At 39.9% G+C, this 25,217-nt stretch overlaps 1 protein-coding gene across 1 annotated transcript in view; it reads left to right on the plus strand.

The window, feature by feature from the left end:
* Positions 1 to 25,217, plus strand: part of pde8a (phosphodiesterase 8A) — a 40,678-nt gene extending 15,461 nt beyond the window's left edge. Inside the window, exons 2-22 of the mRNA XM_079340402.1 lie at positions 5,769 to 5,825; positions 8,881 to 9,071; positions 10,582 to 10,638; positions 10,871 to 10,925; positions 11,146 to 11,234; positions 11,366 to 11,444; positions 11,834 to 11,974; positions 12,556 to 12,644; positions 12,787 to 12,838; positions 12,933 to 12,975; positions 13,702 to 13,779; positions 13,975 to 14,045; positions 15,215 to 15,379; positions 17,759 to 17,807; positions 18,012 to 18,147; positions 18,247 to 18,445; positions 19,843 to 20,060; positions 21,516 to 21,648; positions 22,395 to 22,559; positions 22,671 to 22,800; positions 23,782 to 25,217. Coding sequence (XP_079196528.1) covers positions 5,769 to 5,825; positions 8,881 to 9,071; positions 10,582 to 10,638; positions 10,871 to 10,925; positions 11,146 to 11,234; positions 11,366 to 11,444; positions 11,834 to 11,974; positions 12,556 to 12,644; positions 12,787 to 12,838; positions 12,933 to 12,975; positions 13,702 to 13,779; positions 13,975 to 14,045; positions 15,215 to 15,379; positions 17,759 to 17,807; positions 18,012 to 18,147; positions 18,247 to 18,445; positions 19,843 to 20,060; positions 21,516 to 21,648; positions 22,395 to 22,559; positions 22,671 to 22,800; positions 23,782 to 23,888 — 2,304 coding nt within the window. The 3' untranslated portion in view covers positions 23,889 to 25,217. The remainder of the gene's footprint in view (positions 1 to 5,768; positions 5,826 to 8,880; positions 9,072 to 10,581; positions 10,639 to 10,870; positions 10,926 to 11,145; positions 11,235 to 11,365; positions 11,445 to 11,833; positions 11,975 to 12,555; positions 12,645 to 12,786; positions 12,839 to 12,932; positions 12,976 to 13,701; positions 13,780 to 13,974; positions 14,046 to 15,214; positions 15,380 to 17,758; positions 17,808 to 18,011; positions 18,148 to 18,246; positions 18,446 to 19,842; positions 20,061 to 21,515; positions 21,649 to 22,394; positions 22,560 to 22,670; positions 22,801 to 23,781) is intronic.

The raw sequence follows: 25,217 nt of genomic DNA on the forward strand, positions 1-25,217 counted from the left end.
CAAACACTACATCCAGCCATTTGTGCATGCAATCAAAAAATAGTTTGAGGAAGAAAAAGGGATGACATTGAAGGAAAAGGAGTGTGAGTAACTTTGGAAGTCGTATTAGTATTCTAACTTCTGAGTCTGGGTGGTAACTACCGGCAATGTGTGTGTCTGCAGTAATAGGCAGGGACGTGTCCAAAGGGGTGCCTCCCCAGAACTAAAAAAGTATTGTTCAAAACTAAGCTGGTTCTTGAATATATGTTAACCTACAGTTGGTGGCATTTTACATTTGCATTGAAAATTCAGACTCTAAATATCAGATGTGATTTATCTGTCTAATGTTTAAGGTATATTTTGTATTTAAGTTTTTTATGGTTTACTTATTCTATGAAGTATGAGGGATTATATTTAATCTAACATTTAGACTATCTCAAGTAAGTAGTTTTTTTTTAATTTTTTTTTTTTACATGAAACATAAACAGACCTTTGCTTTCAAGTAACAAGAATTAGTTGATTTGTTTAGTTGGTTGATGAGACGGTGATCTGGGCGAAGGTTTGAAAGCTTATTACCGATGGCTTCAGTGCAGATATACTGGGCAGTCAATGTGAGTGGCCACATGAAAGTGAATATTTCTCTTTGAGCTAACGCACGCACACAGCGTGAGAAGCTAGCACTACTATCTGTGTGTCTCAGCATGCTGTGAGGCTGATGTGTCACTCACTGCCCTTTAGACCAACACTTAGCTCAGGGTGTGTGTGAGAGTTGATGTCTGTCTGTGTTCCTGTCTGTCTGTCTTGTCTGTCTGTCTGTTCGTCCGTCTGTCTGGTACAAAGTGTACGTCCACACCTGTAGCTGGAGCTGCTCCTTAATCAGACCTAATGAAGAACATTGATTCCTCTCATTTTGGTTCACACTTTTAGACAACAACACATAAACAAATACAGGTAGACAAATGCACACAAGACACCCCACCACTATTTTTAAACCTTTCAATGAAGATATATGTGATAAGTTATTAGCTGTGCATACAACAGCCCACCTATAACCACATGTGGAGAAATTTTAAGAGTTATCCAGAGAGTGGGAGGGAGAGAGAACATGTAAGCCAGGGGGGATCTGGAGATTGTTAGCAAACTGGGCAGCCATGCACGTTTTCTTCAGAAGCACGAGCATGGCAGGCATCCCAAGATCCCTGCATCCTGGTCCCAGCTCTGGGGTGGAGGAAGTTGTTTACTCTTTCTATCTCTCACTGCTGACGTCGGCGCACCGAACAATGTCATCTAATTTCCTGTTTTTCACTTTAGTGGAAAGCCACTCTTCCAGTGCGTTTAGTGTAGTGTGTGTGTGTGTGTGTGTGTGTGTGTGTGTGTGTGTGTGTGTGTGTGTGTGTGTGTGTGTGTGTGTGTGTGTGTGTGTGTGTGTGTGTGTGTGTGTGTGTGTGTGTGTGTGTGTGTGTGTGTGTGTGTGTGTGTGTGTGTGTGTGTGTGTGTGTGTGTGTGTGTGTGTGTGTGTGTGTGTGTGTGTGTGTGTGTGTGTGTGTGTGTGTGTGTGTGTGTGTGTGTGTCTGAAAAGTTGGTGGGTTGGAGGAGAGCAGGAGGAGGAGGACATCTATAGGGCCGGATACATTGGGAGCAGGATATAGGGTCAGAGGCAAACTCCGCTATGTAAATACATTAGGTGTATTGCAGTAGCAGGACACTGTCCTGAATGCAGCTCAAGGGGACTGGAGACACCCAGCAGTTCTGATGTTGTCAGATCATCCTGAACAAGGAGAGAAAAGTGTGATATCCCATGACATGACACGTTTGGAAGATGTTAGTCTGAAAAGTTTAGTGGGGGATGCCATGATGACACCTTTTTATAGTCTCCACACAGATTTCTACTTGATACCAGAGTTTAATTGATAAACTGTGTGTGTCCTTGTAACGCGACGAGTATCATGCTCTTATTTCTAAGGTCACATAATGCTTGACTTCCCAACTTGTAAAAATACTCAGAACAAATGCAAACGCAAACTCAATGTCAATGTATCATTAAAATGCAAGTAATGGTTACCAGTTGATCTTTAAAAAACAACTTCAAAATTGTATTGCGAGTACAGTAATTCTACTCTATGAAAAATTAGCCTTTGAAATATTGTGCAATGTTTTAGAACATGTTGTCGAAGAAGGTGTGGCTTGAACCAAATAGCTGACATTTACACTCCCTCCTCGCTGGCTGGGTAGTTTCCACTGTCTTACTTTAAACAATATGGAAGCAAAACGCCCTGCTGAAGCATGACGTCTGAGATCATCTCAATTGTTTCCCAGACCTGTTCAAGCTTTTCAATCAAGTATCTGACTCCAGATTATCTGGTCAATGCAATCCTTTGCATTCATTTGATAATTATTTTGAATTTGAATTCAGTATTTTGTCTCAATTTTTTCCCCTTACTGTCTTTTAATTCTTTTGAAATTTCCTCTGTACAAAGTGCACGTTTCCTAATTTCGTTTTTCTGAGTCAAATTACCAAAAAAGTAATAAGGAACTGTTGAACATAATGTTTGCTAGCCTATTTGGCACAGCTGATGCTAATGTGGACAAAAAACATCCTTCATATATTCTGTTTTCCAGTTTGGGTTATCATGTCAAGAGTCCAAACACAGCCAGGGACCAGGGAGTCTTTGAGGAGTAATTCGCCAGAAAATGTATAAATGTGTTTGATGACAGGAATGATGAGTCAAGAAAAATTATGTATTGCGTTGAACTCAAACCTGTTTTAAAAATGTTGGCACCTGGTACCACTACATCTCCACTTTTTCCGGCTGCTCAACAAAGTTGTCTGAATAACAAGTTGACGGTGCAGAGAAAGACGAGAGAGGAACTAAGACCCAGAGAGATCTCAGAGTGACTGGTGCAAAAATGGCAGCATATATCAGGAGGGCGGGACTTTGGATTACGTAGACGTACGCACTCGTCGCCTCTCTGGCCTACATGCTCACTCACTTCCCCTGCTTTGTTTGCCTCTGGTTCAGTGCCAGCATGGTGATTGTGGGATGCAAATGCATGGCCGAGTGATTCATTGCAGTGTGTACACAGTTGTGTGTGCGTGTACTGTACTGGAGGAGTGTGTTGCCCAAAGATGCTGGCAGACAGGTTCAACTATGTATGTGTATGTCTGCGTGTGTGGCTGGCTGTTTGAGTTACACAACCTCAGCTACAGTTGCATTGGTTGTATCAGTGTTGGGTTGTGAGGGAAGTCTACTTGGATGAAGGCGCTACATGCTACTCTCACCTTGCCTCAGCTAGTTGCAGATTGTGGTCCAGCTCCCTATAAGTAACAACTCTTCCACAGGCCGATTCGTCATTCACCGAATACTTGGGAGATTATTTTTCCGAGGATCATGTTGAGGGTGAAAAGCTTAAATTTGGTTATACTCAATACACAATAATAGCTTTAAAAAATGTGTTATTCTAGGATGTAAGGTGTGTAATTTCGGGGGATAACAAACAAACATTCAGCTCTTACACCTCTGCTTAATGAAAACCCAACTGAAAGACAATCAAAAGTGAATATCTGAGCGGAAGCTTTATTTCAAAGTAAAACATAACTCATTAGCTGTTGTTACATAGCAGCTACTGCTTTTTTTTTTTACATAACATTACAGGTAGATATCATTCTGAGTCTGAGAATTGTTTGTTACAATTCATATGCAGTAACTACCTCTGAGTTATAGCCAAGCGGTAACCTTTGTTCTTGAAAAATGAAGCCAATGCAGAAGTGCAAAATCCTGCAGTTCATCGAGTGTCCACTTAAGGACCGGAAGTCACATACTGTCCTCACAACAGGCAAAGAAGTATGTTGTCTAAATGTAGCTTTTATATGTTTACGTTGAACTGAAATATGATCATGGATCCCTCCATTTATACAGTAGAGCTGCTTTGCTGAATTAAATGACTGAACACTCTTTAGATTATTTTTGCGCACCCAAAGTCATCCCAAGGTTGTTTATTTGAGCAGAATTAGAGTCAATTGATTCAAATCGGACAAGAGGAAAAACTAGACCTTGTTTACTCATACCCTTTCAGAAAATCATGGGTTTGTGGTATTTCTATATGTTAGACCCTATTCTATCAGAAACCCACACTAACACATGCATACTGTCTCTCCAGTGCACATGAGCGTGTCATGCGACCAGGTCCTCGTGTCTGTAAAAGATCAGATGATCACAGAGTGTGAGCTAGCTCCTATCCCAATGCCATACTCCCTGTTTTTGGAGCAGCTACAACAAACGGCCCAGTGTCATGATGACGTCAATTTGGCTACAACCGAGGGCTAATCAGCTTTTTTCCCCCCTTTGTTGTTTCATGGAGCTTTCAAAAGGCTTACAATTTAGCAAGAAGTGATTTACTGCCGCCCGGCATGCTCTGAAATTCCTCTCTGTATTCTCCCTCACATGTGTGGATTGTTTACGGAGAAGAGGAATTCTAGAGGGATGGCGGTCCGCAAGGGGCTTGGTTGCTATGGATACTAACCCCTGAGCTGGGTTCCATTTAGTAGGAAGGAAGCGAAATTATTTGCAGACAGAAAAGAGTAAGCTCATGAAGGGAAAGTGTAATGAGTTGAAATTCTGTCTCTGTGGAATTTAACTTGATTTTTTTATGATTTTCATTTTTTTTCTACTTCTTCGATGCCTGGCTGCACCTCTCCTCTCAAATCTTAATTATGTGTTTCTTTTTGTTCCTCGGCAGTCTCTCTGAGGTCGAACTGACACCAAATTATTTAATTTAATCACAGATGTAGTTTCATGAATAACTCCGACAACAAACTATGATTAAGATAGTTCCTTTTATGGCAACATAATGATGCCTACTCTTACATCGGATGCTGTCATTTCTGTATCAGGTCACCTTCATTAAATATGGAAGCTCAATTTTGGGGAAATTAATAGTTAAAAAAATAATGCTCAAATGTTTATTAACTTAGATGTTTCACTGGTTCATAGTTAAATTAAGTATTTTGTGACTAAAAGTGATTCAGTTATAATGGTATGTTATATTCTTTATATTGATTTTTTTCTGTTTACCTGTACATGGCAAGTTTAAAAGCTTAAAAGATAAAAATGTCATTGTTATAAACATTAATGATCATCATGTTAAATCATTGATCATCTCTCAAAGAAATTGCATTTTTGTCAGTTTCAATATCGGGAATCATTTCTTTAAATATTCAAGTTGAGATAAAGACGTCAAACCAGTAATCAGACTTACTTTCCTCCTTTCCGTATAAATAATTGAAAAAAAGAGGAGAATAATATACAATAAACCTTCTGGTACAGAGAAGAGACCCACATGCGAATATTGACATGGAGAATTGGAAGATGGTGGTACCAAAACAGAATCAGATATTTTTGAAATACAGCTGTTATTGTTCACATGAGTTATTTCTCTGGCTTTGAAATATTGTCATGAAGTTAAGTGTGGGTAAATGGGCTGCGGCTGTCTAATCAAAGTTGATTCTGTTTAACAATCATATTTGTCTCACTGATGCCTTTTTTTGAGGGGCATGTGGATTTTGATGTGTTTTTGATGCAGGATGTTATTTTAATTTTATTTTAACTGATTTTCTTTGCCATCATGTATCCATGTATGCATTTGCTTATCATATAAACTTGTGTAATGTTCTTTCCAGCTTTGAATGTATCTTATTGGGGAAAAGAAGACTTGACTGAAGGGATTTCACATGTAAGTAAGACACATGTCAGATGTATTTTTCTAACTCTCGTCTTCTTCTTGTCTTTCAGAACACATTAACCGAGGTGCAATTTGGACCAATGAAGTTATTTAAAGACCCACTTCAGGTATTGTAAGATAATGCTGAGCATCCAAATCATTGATGGCGATGTGCTTGAATCTGTTTCCATCATCGACTGTATACAAATGGACAGTGCTTCTCTGTCTCCTTCCATTGGATAGAATTGAAGGCAGAATAGCCTGCTGACTAATTGAGATGGGGACATTGATGCTGATTAGAAATCATCGTGAAACTGACAATTTTGTTGATTAAAACATTTTACGATTTAGATTTTTTTTAAATTTGCTTTTGATATTGTTTAAAGCTGCATATAGGAGCTTAAAACTGATGATAGATTAAGTCATTTTTTTAGTAGAGCCAGACTGATTAATAGGATGGTGAAATTAGCGTATCTAGTGACTGATATTATGTGCAGATATTGCTAGATTCACTCACCAGTCCAACAGCATTTCATTTGAGCATAATTTTATTACACTAGCAGAGTCTCCAGCAGAGTGTGCTTTGTGGATTACAACAAGCATTATCAAGCAGTGACGTACGTACATGCACCGTTACTTCCATTTGAGTGACCAGCTTGTCTTCGTTGTAATGTTTATCCTTTTCACAAGGATAATTACATTTGAGGGACAAACACAATAAATATATGTCTATATCGATCTAGCTCGAGAGATCGAACATAAATCAATGAAAGCTATTGGCCGATATATCGGTAAGATTGTTATCAGCATTGGCCCAAAAAATCCCATACCAGTCGAGCTCTGTTTTTGAGACAGATATGCTACATTTTTGACAGCTTCAGCTGCTTCCAATGAGACGATTTTTCACAGCTCCTTTCATTAGAAAGCGAGTTTTGTTGAGAATTATTAACAGTCAAATCTAATATGCGTCAGGCTGTATAAAAACTCCTGATAAATGTTTAAAATCATGCATGACTTAAAAAAGTTTACTAAGCGTTTTAATAAATATGAACGTAATCATTTGGCATAGCTGAGTGTTATTAATGTTTACACCGAGGGGCCAAATCGACAAAGTGTTTGAAAAAAGAACATCTTACTAGGTTACACAGGACAAATGTTTATTCTGCCAAACATAGCCTCACATGATGAACAAGTCAGTGAGACTAAAAGAAAAGCAAATCATCAGACGTCCTGTAATTCAGCTTTTTATTATCCGACGAGCTCCAGTGTGAGCACAGGAGGAAAATGAGGTAGAGAGATATCCCCTTCCTGTTTTTGTCACTCACAGCTGATCCTGTCATGCCCTCCTCCATTCTACTCCTCCCTCTTTTCTCGCCGTTCACAGGATCGGGCCGGGCCTTCTCTGTTTTCAACAATGATGTTTTCTAGACAGAGCAATCAGACACTGCCAAAAAATGCTGCTGCCCCTCCTGAGAAATCCCCCATCCCCTCTTGCTGTCTTTCTGCCACATTCTCTGCCTTTCCATGTGTTCCCTTGGAGCAAAAAAAAAAGTGTGTGCTCACTTGCTCACTGTTTTGACTGGGTGCTCACTGAGCCTAGCTTCACTGCTCTTTGCCGAGGCTTCTGAAAAAAAAACCCTTATCTCAGCCTATATTTCCCTGTTCCTCCACCTCGACGGGAATGTTGACTTTTCTAACAACATCCCAATGTGGAATTCTGATCTAATTCCCTGTGCGTACCAAACATAGCTGCAGGATTCAGCATTGATGTATTTATGACTTGGACACTTATTGCCGCTTGTAGGGAAAATGTTCATGAGTGGACTATGGCTTGCATTAGTAACGCCTCTCTCAGGCGTAAGTTTCTCTCTCTTTAGGCCTTTGGTACTTAAATAAAGCCACACCGAACGTCAGAATGAATCAAAAGGACAAGTGTCAACACAGCCAGCCCTCTGTCCTTTCATTGTGCAGAGAACAGAAGTTCCAGTTTTCTCTACAAAGTCAGGTCTTTGTGCCTTAACTCATTTTACAGGTGTGATGCAAAGTGAAAACTGCAGAACAAACTTTCCCTTCTTTACGTTCATTCTGCTCCATGCCAACAGTGGGAGATGACGTCTGTTTGAGAGGGTGACTCATGAATCTACTCTTAGTGCAGCGCTGCTCTTGGAGGCAGGCCTAAATCTCAGGTCCGGTATTTACGCAAGTAAGGGGTTATATGAAAGTATGCTGGCAGAGAGAGAGAGCAGGCTCTCAATGGCCGGTTTGACGATAGCAGCAGCACTTTCTGCCACAGCCTTGGCAGACGGGTGGGAGGGGCCGCAGCCACTCAAGGCCACCTCGACTAATTGTGTCATAGATCACGGCAGTGGACAATAAAATTTGTGACGCAGCCGAGTGCGAGCTGAGCCTGATCAATCAGGGCCTGTCTGTCCCCTGGAGGCCTGAGGTCACAGACAAGCCCCCACTGCAGGCTGATCAGAAGGACAGGCGCGAATGATACACTGATGCAGCAGAAACACATTTTACTGAAGCTCTCTCGTCTAATTTTTATTGTACTAATCATATCGTACAGGATGGAGACAGATAGCTTTTTTAAACTTGTGTTGAGATCAATAAGCACCATTTTATGAAAAGTTTGGTCTATTTTCTCTGATGTTAGGATCTAGTTTATTCCTTTGTTTTTCTCTCAGAAAAATTAAAGTAATATCTTACTCTGGGTAAATGAATCAATTCAAGGCTGCCAATATGTGCTCTAAAACTGGTGGTTGTTGTTTTGTTTTATTTATTTTCTGATCTTTTAATTAAACTCTTACACTTTAGCCCCAATATGTGCTCACTTTAAAGTTAAGCTTGTAAGGTCTGTACTTAGGACAACCTCTCTGATCAACCACTTTGACCTTTTTCAGCCATATTCACAACATTTTTACATAGCGCTTTTATCTGATCTGTTTATGTGTCAAAATGATCACACTTGTTATCCTACCTGTTTCCAGTGTTTACATCCAATCTTTGTATCACCTTTTAGACATCATTCCCTTTTGAAGAGTAAAGTCTATGTGTTAGCTCTGTCTGCAAAAACAACTTTTTTTGTAATATAGTAGCCTATGACCTTGCAACTAGTCACATGAAAAGAAAAATGTACCTGTTGGACATATGTACTCAGTCATCTCTCTCATTTTGCAGGTACTTTTAGTTTTTGCCAAAGAGGACAGTCAGAGTAATGGCTTCTGCTGGGCATGTGAGAAGGCCAACTTCAGGTGCAGCTTGGCACGAACACCCGAGTCGGCTCTTGAATGCTTCTTGGAGAAGCATCATGACCTCGTCATCATTGACCACAGACATTCCAGACACTTTGACGCTGAAGCACTATGCCGGTAGGACATTTCTACCATCATCATTTTTGTAGTCTTACCTTATTTTGTGTTTGACATCTTTAATGATCCAAGTGTATAGACTGGATGCTTTTTAAGACTGTAATTTGTTCAGATGGGTATTGTTTTGTTTGAGTTCATTTTCAGTTTTCAGTTAGTAGGTCAGTTTGGTTCTGTTTGCAAACTGCTTCTCAAACATAAATCAAGTTATTCTAACTCTTTGTCCAATGTGAACTGCTCCAACATTAATACATATATTTGAGCAATGTCCTCCGTATATGTTATGTTTTAAAGCTGTTCCTACTGTTCCATTAATTTGCTATCTTAAATATTTATTCTGTCATTTTAATACTATTTCAACCATTTAGCCATCACTCACTATTTTTAATGGCTTGAGTTTCATATTTTAACCTTTTATAAAGCACTTTTAAAAACTATTTTGAACCTACCCAATTATTTTTATCTCGCCATCTCAATGCTCTTTAACAATCTCAACACTTTAACCGCCAATGTTAACTTGTTCTATCCATTTAATTAATAATTTTATCCTTTTAATTTACCATTATTTAAAAAAAAAAAAAAAAAGAGTTCACTGAAGATTTTTAACAATTCCAATCTTTGGCCTTTTCCATTTGTCCACTACTAACAAAATATTTTCGTCATTTTTTCCTCTCTGTAAGGTAACTAAAAGACAACCTTGAACTAGTAGGACCGCTGTGCTAGCTTTGGAACTAGATCACACTCGCTCTCCACAGCTGATTTATTATTTAGACTGTTTATATTTAAATCAGATATAATACATTAGTTGACATATTAGTTTAGGTATCCAGAATCTCCATGTGCGGCCTTTGGGTTAAAGTGCTATGCGTTGGGTTTTACTGTTGTAGTTGTTACAAGTGAATGAAATTTGAACCGTGTTGGTAACTGTTGACTCAGGCGTATGACATAATCCAGACCAGATGATCTTGTCAGGAACAATACAATCCCTCTTTTTTTTTTCTGGCTTACTGTGCATTTGATTACAAGTTGACGATGACTTTGTGTGGAAAGTAAATGGCCAGCTAACGTTGGGCTCACTAACTTGCCTCCCCTGCTGCCCTGTGACGTGGAGTCATGTCAGTGAGAAATGAGCGGTGCCTGCCCATACCACCCTCTATCTTTAGCCTCTGCCCAAACCAAAAACACATTTACAAACATTCATTTGCCCGGCCCAGCGTGTATGTTAACCCTATTCATTTTGACCAATCCATATGTTCAGTGTACACGCACAGGCTCCAGAGGGGAACTAAAGGGCCTTTTATGACCACTGGCTGGGGAAAACCACAGGCGGATGAGTGGCCCTGTACACTGCATTCTTTCAGAGGCCTAGTCCTGCTCGCAGAGCTCCACGACTGGGCTCTGCCTGCCGGGGAGAATCGGAGCGTGAAAAACTGAAAAATAAATTGATTTGATGCCATGGGCTTTTCCACCAGCCTGCTCACTGGCTAAAAAGACTCTCTCTGTTAACATTTAGGTCAATTAGAGCGGTCAACTCTTCAGAAAACACTGTGATAGTCGCCGTTGTGAAGAGGTATGTACAACTCTCTGACCCCCCCCCCCCCCCCCCCCTCCCTGCCTTTCCACCCTTAGCCTCGCTGTATTTCCAAGAAGCTTATGATCAAGGGTGTTGTCATAATTAAAAAAGTGTGATTCAATGGAGGTCTTTGGCCTACAGCCTTTCAGATAAAGCAAACCTCTGTTGTTCTCTAAACAAGCATTTGTCATAGTGATGTTTTGGTGCTAACATGTGCTCTCTTCTTAAGGCCAGACAGAGAGGAGGCCTCTGTGATGCCCCTCATCAATGCCGGCTTTAATAGGGTGAGAGACGTGTATGAATATTTGTTGGTGTGTTCTGCTGCCTATGTTTTTGTAAATTGTTGTATTGTAAATCCGTCTTGTTTGCTCTGGTGACATGTGCACGAGTTTCCTGCGTCGCTGTTGCTTATAGCATTACCTCTGATGCAATCTTTGACATGACAATTGGATTTTGTTGTTTGTGATTGATCCATGTGGCCTTCTTTTGACCTCTGACCCTCAGAGATATGTGGAGAATGCCAATATGATGGCCTGCTATAATGAGCTGCTACAGTTGGAGCATGGAGAGGTGCGGGCGCAGTTCAAACTGAGGTAAGTTTTCAATGTTGAAGGCACATTTTAGATTAGTTACGCTTTAAAAATTATGAATGTATTATCTAAATGAATGTACTCTGATTGTTTTTTATGTAACATTTGTCCTGTTTCTGTTGTTTCCCTTCAAGGGCAGGGAATGCTATCTTCACAGCTCTAGAACAAAGCCAAGAGGCCATTGAGATCACTTCTGAAGATCAAGTCATTCAGGTGGGGTTTAAATCAACTTAAATCCACATATTTATGCTTTATTTTGAGTAGTAGTTCATGGTTCTCTACTTCTCCTTGTCCTCACTCTGCTTCTCTTTTTTCCATTTTCTCCTCTCCTATTCACTGTCTGTTTATGTCTTATGATCTAAGATCTCAGAAGTGATAGTTGCGGTTTCTATCTGAATGGCTCCTTTTGTCAGCGTTGAAGAACTTTGAAGCCTGTGAAGCAAACGTTTCTTTTTTATAAATAGGACTTATTTTGCTTGACAAGGTTTATATGTTGTGAGAGCTTTTTGTCTTATTTGTGAATGTACTGATAGTGGATTTTATAATCAGTAGAGCACCAGATTAGACCAAGCCTAAACTCTCTTTTTGCTTCTCTTTCACAGTACGTGAACCCCGCATACGAGTCTATTATGGGCTACCAACAAGGCGAGCTAATAGGGAAGGAAATAATAGAAGTGCCTAAAAGTGAGAAGAATAAGCCTGATCTCCTTGAAACAATAAACTCCTGCATTCGGAAAGGAAAGGTAATATACATTTATTCAAACACTATACAACAGTTTCAGTAGTGTTTGTTAATGATCTTACATAAATAGTTTTGACATGTAACAGTATTGCATTGCAATCCCAACACACTTGCAGTTACTGTAGATTTCCACTCCTACCTTTGTGTCTGTGCATGCATGCGTGCACATGCATCCATGTGTGCTGTAAGTATGCACCACTGGCCATCCAGCAGCTCTGTTTCATGTGCACAAGAACAGCAGTTGATGGCTGTGCTGTAATCTCACTACACAGAGAGAGAAGGTCAGTCTCAGACAGGCGAACAGCAGGAAGGCTCTTTTTAAGCTGCCACAGCAGACTGTAGGTGGGGGGACATGAAACAAGCACAGCAGACTCCAGGAGCTCTCCCTCGGCCCATTAAAGCAAGCTCACCTCCGCTGAAATACTCTGACCCCATGCATCACACCACCTTCCATCCATCAACTTTCTGGACATTTCAAATTTGTTAATGTCGCCAGTTATTAAGAATAAATACATCCTAAATATGTTGTGTATATTTGTGCATCTTTAATTTCTGGCTTTGTTTTGGTTTGTAATGTTCCAGGAGTGGCAGGGGATTTATTATGCCAAAAAAAAGAATGGAGACAGCATTCAGCAAAATGTGAAGATCACACCTGTAATTGGACAGGGAGGGTAAGTTCATTTGGGTCCTGCAGATTTACTCAATGTGAATAACATTTCTTGAAGCGTAATACATATACAGGGTAGTACATTAATTCATAATGATTATATTTCTTTAATTTGTCCTGCTTCACTTGGATTCTTTCATTCACAGAAAAACCAGACACTATGTGTCTATCAACTGGCCTTTAAATGATAATAATAAGGTAAGCTATGTGTCCAGTTTGGTGGATTAGTAATAAATGAGAGGAGCTTACCGATGTGCATGTATCAATATTCTTCTGTCATCTGTCCTTGCAGAGTGATAAATCCAGTGAGCGTGTGCAGGCAGAGTCTCAGACAGGTAAGATCCACCCTGAAATTCTCCCCACTCTATAAAACTGCCAACTGTAGGTGCAAGACATCTCTGAAGTTGAAGTTAACTTTGTGTTTGAGTAACACTACAGGTGATTTATTTTGCTTCACCCCTCAAAATACTGTGGAGTCACGCAGAGGTGACGGGTTTAGGTTCCCTCTTCTGGAAGTGTCAGTAATAGTGATGCGAGTTTTCTGTTGGGCAGTGTCACTTGTGATACGACACGTTGTTTGAGGATCTGAGGTACATTATTGTGTGTGCATTAAGAAACTAATTATTCGGTCACAATGTAAGTGCAGGTTTCAGCAGTAAAGACATTTTATAGCTGCAAGTGATTACAAACATGCAGCAACCACACAGCTGTCAGATGAACAAGGCAGGGAGCATATCTCTCCTGTTTCACTGAATAGAAGTAACATTTGAATCTTAATTTGTTGAAGCTTTGCATGTTCTTACAGCACAGTATATTTCACACTAACTTGTTCACCTGTGTCTCATCAGTGTTCTGATAAGAGGCTCTACTTTAATTGTTATGGTAAAACTGAAGGGTTGATACAAATATTTTCTATCTCTTCTCTCTGGCCTTCCAGAGTGTCTGGTGTTGTCAAAACTGGGATTTTCAAGTCCTATAATTTGTAATCAACAGCCTTTTCACTTATCTTGATCTACGCATTTGTCTGTGCATGTTCAAGTAAGGTGTTTTCTTCTCTCCAGACATCCAATCCAGTAAGCACAAAGACCGGAGGAAAGGCTCTCTGGACGTCAGGTCTACAACATCTCGGGGGAGCGATGGTGAGAGTGAAGGGAGATAGAGGATGGAAACTCTGGGCGTATCTTGTCTACTTATGAACCCTTCCCAGTTTTCTGTTGCATTAAGTGTCAACTGGCACACCCAAACACATTTATCAGAACGGACGTGAAAAAATACATGATTGAATTTGTTTTTGACTTATATTGAGATGTGTTGGGCTATTTCTTTTCTGACAGGGAGCTCACAGCGAAGGCACTCCTCAATGGCTCGCATCCACTCCATGACTATAGAAGCTCCCATCACCAAGGTGGGTTCATCTCCCTCCCTATCACTGCTCCGAGCACCCATCATATGATTAGCATTTGTACTGAAGTGTGGTATCTCATGACCAAAGACATTGGCTTTGAAACTGCTGCGAGGCTAGAGGCTAGAGGCCAGGCAAATTTCATGCCCAACACAGGAAAGCATGTTGAAGCAGAATGACCTGCTGTTTCTGTGGTTTGTGTAGTTTGCAGCCCGGATCGTCAGGAACACAGAAAGTCCCCAGGGATGGGTCATATGACACACAGCAGTTCCACTGCTGTATCATTTGACTGTGTAGTCAGTCCCTGAAGGCATCATCCTCTGCAAAATAAAACCCTGTGTGTGTGTGTGTGTGTGTGTGTGTGTGTGTGTGTGTGTGTGTGTGTGTGTGTGTGTGTGTGTGTGTGTGTGTGTGTGTGTGTGTGTGTGTGTGTGTGTGTGTGTGTGTGTGTGTGTGTGTGTGTGTGTGTGTGTGTGTGTGTGTGTGTGTGTGTGTGTGTGTTACTTGTTTTATGCTAAGCCAAATTAACTGGGTCTAATATAAGTGCTAAGATGACTTTATTTTGGCCTTTATTTTAAAATGACAGCTAAAGAGAGACAGAAGATATAGTCAGCCAAGGGACAGCAGTCAACAAAATGTCAAAAGTCAGAATTAAAGCCAGGACTTCTGTGGTTTTGACAACAGCTTCTACAGATAGTGTGATGCTGTGTCTCCCTACTAAGCAAAACCAGCATCCAAATTCAACCTCTTTTATCTGGAATTGAGTGTTTCTCAGGATGAATCCTTACATACCGTATAACAGACCAAACAAAGGTCACTTCATTTTGCAGCCTTGAAGTCCCTGAAAAATGTTCACACCTCATACAGGCAGGGCTTTAGGAGAAACAAAAAATTCATGAAGATTAACATGATCTTACTTGACTTTTCTTTACTTGGCCTTAATTTGTGTTGTCAGAACCGGCTTTGCCTTTTTTCATCCCCGAGATATGTATCTTTTGAAATAAGAAATGTCAAATTGTTGTTTGTTTTTTAAAATAAATAATAAAAAAATAAACATTGATGTTTTTTATCATTCCAAATATTCAAACAATATTGATTGCAATTGTTGTTGTTAATGATATTATTATTAGTAGCCATAATCATAACATGACTTTACGTTTTATGTCATCCAGGTAATAAACATCATCAATGCAGCGCAGGAAAGCAGTCCTATGCCTGTGGCAGAGGCCTTGGATCGGGTACTGGAGATCCTAAGGACCACTGAGCTCTACTCCCCGCAGTTAGGCACCAAGGATGAAGACCCCCATACTAATGACCTTGTGGGGGGGCTGATGACGGTAAGCAGCAGTTCCTTTAAGGAACCTGGTCCACCAAAAATTCAAAACACCCAAACAGCTTCCTTCCCCTGTAAACGAATCAACTCCCATATGATAACACACACGCAGTGTTCATGGGATTCCACAGTGATAACACTTTTGTCTATGTGAACGTCCTTGAAGTGCTCACTATGATTATGCTTTGAATAACATAAACAGAGAGAGAGAGAGGAGTACTTGTGTCGACTTCTGTGAGGATTTCTATTCATATTTGGGGGAGGGACAGAGACAGAGATTAACAGACAGAAATGGTGAAGTACAGAAGTAGAAAGAGTGCCAAGTTGGCAGTCTTGGCAACAACCCCAGAGGAAGTGTTAGATTGTCCTTTGTGCTCCTGTAGGCTGAAGAGGAAAGCCCACCCCACCCTCTCTCTCTGTCGCTCTCTCTCTCTCTCTCTGCCCCCCCCCCCCCCCCCCCCCGCGCTGCCTCCCTCTCCCTCTCTCTCTGTACAGACTCTGCACATAGTCACACTCACATGAACCTCTTCCTCTTGACTACACAGGCCTGGAAACATCCTGTTCTTTGGATCAGATGAATAAGCATGGCTTTACTTATAAATGTACTACAGATACACAGAGGCAGAGGACTGTGACACAGAGTTCTTCTGCAGAAAAATGTGCTCTGCTTGAGTGATGAAAGCTGTTGAGTCTATACAAATCAGAGGTGTAAGATCAGGTATGAATGAATATTTAAAAAAGAGGTGAGGTGTCTGATTGCATATTTTAATTCCACTACTTTGTTGTCAAAGGTGCAGCAAATTCTGACCTCAGGGAGACCCAGTGAACATTAGAATACGAATTTGATTCTTTCTAGGGAAAGACTTTAAATAACCAGTGTGTACAGAGGCAGCAGCACCATTAGACAATGCTCGGGTCAAAGATGAGCCAGTCTCCTCTTCCCTTTTATCTTGTGAAGTAAACATTTTACTCTGCGATACACACCCATCAATTATCTTACGCCCAACATGTGTGTGTGTGTATATATGTATGTATGTGTGTGTCTGTATATACAGTATATATATATATATATATGCAAAAGAAAACTGTGTGACAATATTCTTGTTTGCCAAAAATGGAGGGCTAAATGCTGTTTTTCTTTCTTTTCTTTTTTTTTTACTTTCTATAATTTCATGACAGTATGGTAGAATGGTCGAAGTACATCTGTTTATTTCACTTGTTCAAATTGATATCATTGTAGCTTCTTTCCACTTCTCAAAATACAAATTGTATTTATTATTATTTATTTTAAGATTGACTAATGGGTTCAAACTTTGCTTTTGGCTTTAAGGACATTAAACACAAGATGAAGTCCATAGTCCTGCTAACAGCTCTGTGCTGCCTAGGCTTGGAGCTAAATGCTAACATCAACATACTAGCATGCCACTTCTTAATTCTGCAATGTTAGCATGCAAACTTTAGCTTATTGGCATTAAATTAGAAATACTAATGTCACCACTATTATATGCTAACTAGAACCATTTGAACAATCTCGACATAAACAGAACATCAAAGATGAAATAAGTTGCAGTCCAGGAGGAGCCTGATCATTGTTCTCTCTCTCGTGTTTATTATTTCACCGTCAGGTCCCATTTACTATCTCAGCATGCAGAACTGACAAGTGAAAGAACTGATTGTTAATTATCTGACGTATGTACATAAATTAAGGTGGTGTCATTGTGACATAACTATTACAGTTCATGATGATATGTAAATCATTTTCTAAGCTAAATATTGGTGACATTAAATGCTCATTCTTCAGTCATATGATCTCTTGATATCATTGCAGGATTTAAGGCCACTATGAGCTCTTTATGAATGGTTTAAAGACTAAAATAAGTTGTAGTTTTAAAAATCCTTAATCTGTTTAGATGTGTCAAATCTTGTTTCTTTCCATTCTGGTTTTCTAAAATGTCCAGCTAATGGTGACTAAACCTGTATTATTTGAATTTTTTGGTTTGTTAATTGTTTTTGAAAATGTTTAAGTCTCAGCACCATGACAAGTCTTATCCAGTTTCTTTACCATAGTACAATAAAACAATCTTTGTGTGTTACCGCTCCTACAATATTAATTGGTATTGGAAAGAAATGTAATATTGGTTCTGATTCAAAAGTAAATATCTCTGTTAGACAAATACATTCCAAGTATCTTAACTATTTATATGGCAAAATCATTTTGAACCCCTTCGCAGTGTTTAAAGTGTTGTGGGTTTACCCTGAGCTGAGCTGCTTATAACCCTGTTTAAAAGGAAGAATTGGGAATTTATCAATTGTATTCATACTGCCCATTTTTTACACGTGCTGTCTGAGTCCCTGACACTTTCTGTTTTTCCATTTTTCGCAGGATGGGTTACGCAGATTGTCAGGAAATGAATACATCTTAGCAACAAAACGTAAGTTATATAAAGCAAAGAGGAGAAGAAATCATAGAGGGAAAAAAAGGTAGTACACAACATTTTAGAGGTTTTTTTACAGCTCTGTCATTGAAGGATACAGTCATTTCTGCTCTCCCTTACTTCAGCGTACAAGATGTCCATACTAAGATTTGTGTTTCCGTATCTAAATGCTTCCTTTCTCATCCCCTGCTTGGCTTACAGAGCCTCACCACATCTCCAGTCACCTGACAACTCCTCTGTCCATAAATGACATCCCCCCTCGTATCGCCCAGACCATGGAGAACGAGGACTCATGGGACTTTGACATCGTCACCTTGGAAGCTGCAACCATGAAACGGTGAGACTGCTATAGAGGGACTGTGACCAATGTTTTTGTTCATTTTTTGTTTGTATGTTGAAATGTCATGTTAAATGACCACGATGAATCCTCCCACAGGCCTCTGACCTACCTGGGCATGAAGATCTTCTCCCGCTTTGGGGTTTGTGAGTTCCTGAACTGCCCTGAGGCCACATTGCGCTCCTGGCTACAAGTGATTGAAGCTAACTACCACTCCAGTAACTCCTACCATAACTCTTCCCACGCAGCTGACGTGCTGCATGCAACAGCATATTTTCTCTGCAAGGAGAGGGTCAAGGTAAATTTATTGATGATATAATCTTATAGTTCATGACTTAGGGTGGTGGGGATGTTTGTATATTTCCTGTTAGACAGACCATTAATCAGCTGCTATTTTGATATTTTATGACGTCATTTTACAAACAAACATGCCAATAATGAAAAGGCTCTTGCTTTTGAAACATGTACCATATCCTGAATTTCTGATTGTAATCTTTGGGATTTGGGGCTTTATGTTGAATTAAGCAAGAAATGTAAAATCTTTGCATTTGCTTTGTCAGTGTGCTGGACACATGATCATCACTTTATGAGCAATGTTAAACAGCTGGACGATCACAGTCATTGCAAACTAAGAAAAGAATTTCAGATTTGAAGTAAAATGTAGCAAATGTAGTCTAAAAGAAAGAGTGAACCAACTCGGCTGTATTCATTTTTTCTCGTTGATTCTGTTTCAAACGTTCCCCACTTATTTGTTTATGGGTCCAAAATCTTATACAACATTAAAATTCTGGAGTTTCTTCCTATAAAAAGCAGTTCTGTGCTGGGGTTGAAGGTCAGATGTCTGATCCAGCGTTATCCAAGAGAGCCGTGGTTTCACCCAAGTGTGTCAGTGGCTCACTGGTTTAGGCGCTGGTTAAGCTGATTATAAAATAGTCTATTTCTGATCTCACTCCAGTGATCTTTCATTGGCTTAGCCACTGAACTGTGAAGTTACATCACCCAAGGTTAATGAATCCCTGGAACTCCACAGGTTAGCAGCTCTGTTATGTTGCAAATTAATTTAGAAATGAGCACTTATTCTGATGATCTGTGTAATGTTACATGTTGTTCTATACTCTTGCTTTTTGTACGGTTTTCTGTCCTGTGAGAGGTGATGGAAAATCTATCCAGTAAATGCTGAATGACCTCATCAACTTGATACCTAAATGTAAAAAAAAAAAAAAAAAAAAAAAAAAGAGTCTGCCTACGCTAGGACGTAGTTTTGTTGATATCCAAGTTGTAATTTTAAATGTATGCCCCTCCACGTAACTTATAAATGTGTTTCAAACATGTAAATAATAAGTCCTCTATTGTTCCTTGATCTATTTTCTTTATGTGTAGTGTTGTAAATACGGTACGCTTTATTGTGTGGTATTATAAATATTCTCAGTCTGTCTTTGTTCAATATTAGAGAAAATTGTTGGTAACAAACATCTCGGCACAAAATTGGTCTGCACAACCATCATGTACATAACATTCAGATATGAAAACAAAACAACAGCACAATCTATGAGTTTCTTTTTGTGATTGGTATGTTTTGTGTGATGTGAAATAGGCTGGAGAATGTACCACAAGGTGACATTACATAAGTTTTACACTACATTCTCTCCAGTTTCATATTTTTCATTTTATTTTCACGTTGTGTCCCCTAAACAGCAAAGTTTGGATCCCATCGACGAGGTGGCTGCCCTCATTGCAGCTACAGTGCACGATGTGGACCACCCAGGTCGCACCAACAGCTTCCTGTGCAATGCAGGAAGTGAGCTGGCCATCCTCTACAATGACACAGCTGTGTTAGAGAGCCATCATGCAGCACTCGCCTTCCAGATCTCCACGAGAGATGATAAGAGCAACATCTTCAAAAACATTGAAAGGTAGGAGAATCAGTACACAAGAAATAGACCACACCCTTAAAACAGCTACTATCTGTCCATGCCCTGTCCGCTAGCAGATCAACTAGATATCACAGGGCCATCAAATACATATCATTTTTTAACTTGCCTCTGAAGGCTAGGTGAATGTAGAAGTATGCATATAAAAAAGGCCTATCATCTTTTCATAGCTCTATAGAGACCTTGTGAAAGTGGTGTCAGCAGTTAACATTTAGCTCAATATCTTCAAAAAAGCTTAGAAGTCTGGGGAAGAAAATGTTCATTCAACATACAAAGTTACTGGCCCAAAACAGATTTGTTTGTGTAAAGTGTCGTTTTGGGCAGAAGTATTCCTTTAATTTATATTTAAAGGGGCGACTTTTCAGCCCAAGTAGAATTTGAGCAATTCCGCCAGTAACCCAGTGGTGTGATTTGTTTTTATTTTGTCTAAAAAATATGCTTTTTAGGATAAATCTATTTCATCTATCTCAATCAATTAGCATTTATATAGCACCAAATTGTATCAAATGTCATCTCAAGACATTGTGAAATGGGGCAGGTCTTGACTGTGCTCTTTATGTTATGTTATTTACTTAGAGACCCAGCATTAACACACAACACTTTACTATGCTGCTAGCAGTAAACAACTCCTACCATACATAGCTCATCTTACCTTAATTAGAGTTACTTTTTTATATTCTTTATCTGTTGTTTTCTTTTTAGCTTTGTGCACTTTAAGGTGAAGCCAATAGATGTAGTTGTACAATTGAATAATGACAATAAAAGCATTACTTTCTATTTTATTCTATTCTATCGTTTAGCAAACTAAGGGTGGCAAGGAAAGGTTGCTTCAAACAGGCAGAAACCTCAAGCAGAACCAGATTCATGGTGAACAGCCATCCACTGAGACGGTGCTGGGCTGGGAAAGTAGATTAGACTAAGCAGAAAGAAGAAGCTGGACAGAGACAAATAAACAGAGGCACAACAACAGCTGATAATATAATAATGGTGAGAGGATGTGTTATGTCAGCAGGGACAGCTAATACATTCATCTTATGTTCCTTAATCACAGAAAGTTTATGTTTTCTGTATAAAAATAATTTAAAAAAAAACGTTTGTGATACAGCCGTCACCTGAAGCATCACAGGGGATAAGATAAGCCAGCATGTGTGCCAATGAAAGCATTACTGTGTGTTGACAGCAACGGGGTAGTAATGTGATTTGAATCCTGGAGCAAAATAGCTCACATGTGCTGGTCCCCTCAGAGGGGGTCAGTGAACAAAGCATCCATTCATCTCCACTGTCACTACAGTCTGAAGGGGAAAACTGTTCACACTGGTTTTTATGCTATTTAAAACACTGCCATCCCAGTCTCTCTGTTTTCTCCTCCTCTGCTCACCCTGCATTCCCCTCTTTCACCCGTCTGATTCCTGGCATCTCTGTTATCTCTCTTTCTAGGAATGAATATCGAACTCTACGACAGGCCATCATTGACATGGTGCTCGCAACGGAGATGACCAAACACTTTGAACATGTCAACAAATTCGTCAACAGCATCAACAAGCCACTGGCGGCTCTGGAGGAGAATGGGGTGAGATTTAAAAAGATGAAGCTTTTCAAAGAAAAAGTGTACTTCCTACCTGTTTAGAAATAGTAGCTCTAATTTTAGCCCCCCTTTTTTTCTAAATAGATTAGTGTTGTGCGTCAGAGCAGGAAGGACACACAGCAGCATTCAGACACTTGATAAACATAGTGATCTCATTCTGTCACACGCTATCACAGAATCACTCCAGCAGTTTAGAGCAACAATAGTGTAAGAGCTGGAGAGAGGATGATCCCGGTTCAGAGGACTTGTGGCCTGTTGTTGCCCGGGTGCAGGTAGCTTTGTGGGGGGAGTATTTTACAACTTAGTACCATCTTTCTCATCTGAGCGTGGAATGCTCGACACATACATTTAAAAGCTGTCCTGCTTTTTAAAGGCAAGAATAATGTGAATATGTGATCTGAAACTGGTTTCCCCACAGTTATTGTCATTGTGAGTGTACAAAGATTAAACTTTGTAGTGTGTGGTGTTAATGTGATGGAGTTGAAATGGATAAAAGAACGAACTCTTAGACCTTTTTTTTAGCCACATGTATTTTCATTTAACTAACAATTGAGTAGGAGGTCCAAATCAAACAGAAGCTCATCTCATATTAACCAAAAAGAGCTTCTGTACTTCTGCTTTACATAATTATCAGTGAATGTAATCTCGGTCTGTAGTTTACTGAGCTGTCTCTTCATTTATCTTTAGCTGTCCTTATGCTTACGCTCTGCCTCCTTTTTTTCCCCTTGAAGGGAAACAGTGATGAGGAATCTGTCAAAGGCATCCTGACATCCCCAGAGAACCGCATCCTTGTCAAGAGGATGCTGATTAAGTGTGCAGACATCTCTAATCCATGCAGGCCTCTGGAGCTTTGCATAGAATGGGCAGGACGCATCTCAGAGGAGTATTTCGCACAGGTAATTAGAAAAATTACGTGGTGGTTTGTTTTGGCAGCAGCTGTACCGTGTGTTTAATGTAACTGATCTAGTGATGCGTGATGATCACTTTTGTTGCTGTCTTTGGTACAGACGGACGAGGAGAAGAGACAAGGCCTACCAGTGGTTATGCCTGTGTTTGACAGAAACACATGTAGCATCCCAAAGTCCCAGATTTCCTTCATAGACTACTTCATTACAGACATGTTTGATGCATGGGATGGTAAGCCTGCACAGCACTACACACATATACAATACTATAAATCTGAATGCTGTTAGTGTATACTAGAGTGGCATGCAGAATGTCTGATTGTAACATTTGTGAGTATTTTGTTCAAGACAGCAACTGAGTTAAAGTATCATCTTCTTTAAATTTTGGGAAACTTGGGAACCTTGGAAGTCCTTGAGGAAAAAAAGGGAAAGGTCTGCACACTGTTCAGCTCCCAATGAGAAACTTCTTTAGGCCAGCATTTCCATCCAAAGGATCTTCTTCAGACACGTGTGGCAGGAGACAAGCAGTCTTTTCTAAACCTTGGTAGTGTTTGCCAAACGTAGCTGTGCAATGACATATCAATCAATCAATAGATTTTTACTTATAAAGCGCCAATTCTCATGTTGAACATCCATCTACTGCAGCTGAATGACCCAACAGTTAACTTTAAACAGATAAGTACGCCGAGAAAAAGGAGCCTGATCACACTTATTTTCAGATTGCAGCATTGTTGGTTTTATGCCAGAGCTCTCTGTTAAATTCTGACTGTTGTCATTATTTATGCCAGCACAATACATGGAAAAAAAATTAACTTAAATATTCCTTAAGAACATGAAATGGCTGCTTGGATTTATAGATAGTCACTGTAACTTGTCCGTGTCAAAATTAAATGTGATGGTTCCACTGTCAGTGCATTCATTAGGTGTGGAGCTAAATAATGCCAATAGAAGTCATATGCAGTTATATAGATGTAATCTTCTGAAAAAGAAAATGAGCATTGGGCTGGCATTTGGAAAAGGGTCAAAGTTAAAGCGCATATCCAGAGATGAGATGTATGAGAGATGATCTGGAAATAAATGAACTGCATTCCTTTTTAAGTTGTTCAATAAAATGTGTCAATGTTCCTTTAAAAAAAACACATTACAGGACATTCACAACTGACCAAATTTGATATTAGGGTATCAGTAAATATATTTTTTGTTGTCTCTCCAGCTTTTGCAGACCTCCCGAATCTTATGCAGCACTTGGACAACAACTTCAAGTACTGGAAAGGCCTCGATGAGAGGAAGCTGCACAGCCTGCGACCACCTCCAGAGTAGGCTGCTGCAGCCCTGGTGACTCTGCAGTCAGTGATAGCCCTCTTCCTCTCTCGTGCCGGGGCATCTTTCTCCCTGCCAGCCGAAGGGCCTCCACGCCTTCACTCTCCTGCTTCTGTAGCACGCCAAGCGTCCACATGTCCGTCCATGCAGAAACCACAGAAGGACTTCCTGACAGACAGCTGCAGCTTTGACACTGCTGGCTTTACAGTCTTGTCAGATGACTGTGACTAACAGACACAGAGCATCCTTATAAACTTCACGTGCCTCTCAGGCATTCGCAGTGTAGCTGGACAAGTGACGTGACTGAGAAAGGTTCCTCACGGGCCTCCCTGCAAACTGCCGTCCCCAAAAATACCACATGGGCTCTCCTGTCTGCCTGTGAAGCTGCTGTTTGAGTAAAAAACTGCTTGTTTATGAAGGAGTGTACAAGACTGGAGGAGAGGATGAAGTGAGGTCTGGATCTTTAAGTGTCCAATCACTGTTGATCTCCATACCTGAGCTTGCAGCATGACAGGACTGCTCCCTCTTCCCCCAGAAGCCACAACATGAAAGAACACTCCACTGCTTTTTTTTGCAATATATTCATGTGTCCATCAGAAATACATCCATGCTGGCACTACAGAGTGCAAGAGAATACTTATTCTCGTGGTCAGGTAGTTGATCTTTAGTTAAGGCCACTGCTGAGATACAAAAACCTCCACTGTTTTTTGTTATTTTTTTGAGATATACCCATGTGTCCTTCAGAAACACACCCGTAGTGACACCCAGCCAACATCGGACATTTTGAAGGGGATGCTTTGTATTTGGGACAGGGAGTGGATCTTTAACTTAGGCCCCTGCCAACAGACAAAAACGTCAACACTACAGATGATTTGGTATGTTGATTTCTCCTAGATGTTCCATATTTTCGATTTAAAAAATTCAATATGTGAACTAGTTCAAGAATGAGAACACAACATTTGAGTTTCAAAAGGAGAGATAAAAGCCAAAGCTAATGAAGACAGATACTACTATAACTCTAGAAAATTCACAATTATCATTATTATTATTATTATTATTATTATTATTAATATGAAGCATTACCATATTAAACATTTTATTTTATTTTAAAGTACAGTACCAGTTTGAATGAACACTTTTGTATTGCACTGTAAACAATATTAGAAACGTCTACGTCTCAGTGATTTGTCCAGGGATGGGATGTTGCATTGTAGAATAAGCTGTTATTGTTGTTCATCAGGTGTGTGTGTGTGTGTGTGTGTGTGTGTGTGTGTGTGTGTGTGTGTGTGTGTGTGTGTGTGTGTGTGTGTGTGTGTGTGTGTGTGTGTG

Source organism: Symphodus melops (assembly GCF_947650265.1).
Source record: "Symphodus melops genome assembly, chromosome: 3".
Lineage (NCBI taxonomy): Eukaryota > Metazoa > Chordata > Actinopteri > Labriformes > Labridae > Symphodus > Symphodus melops.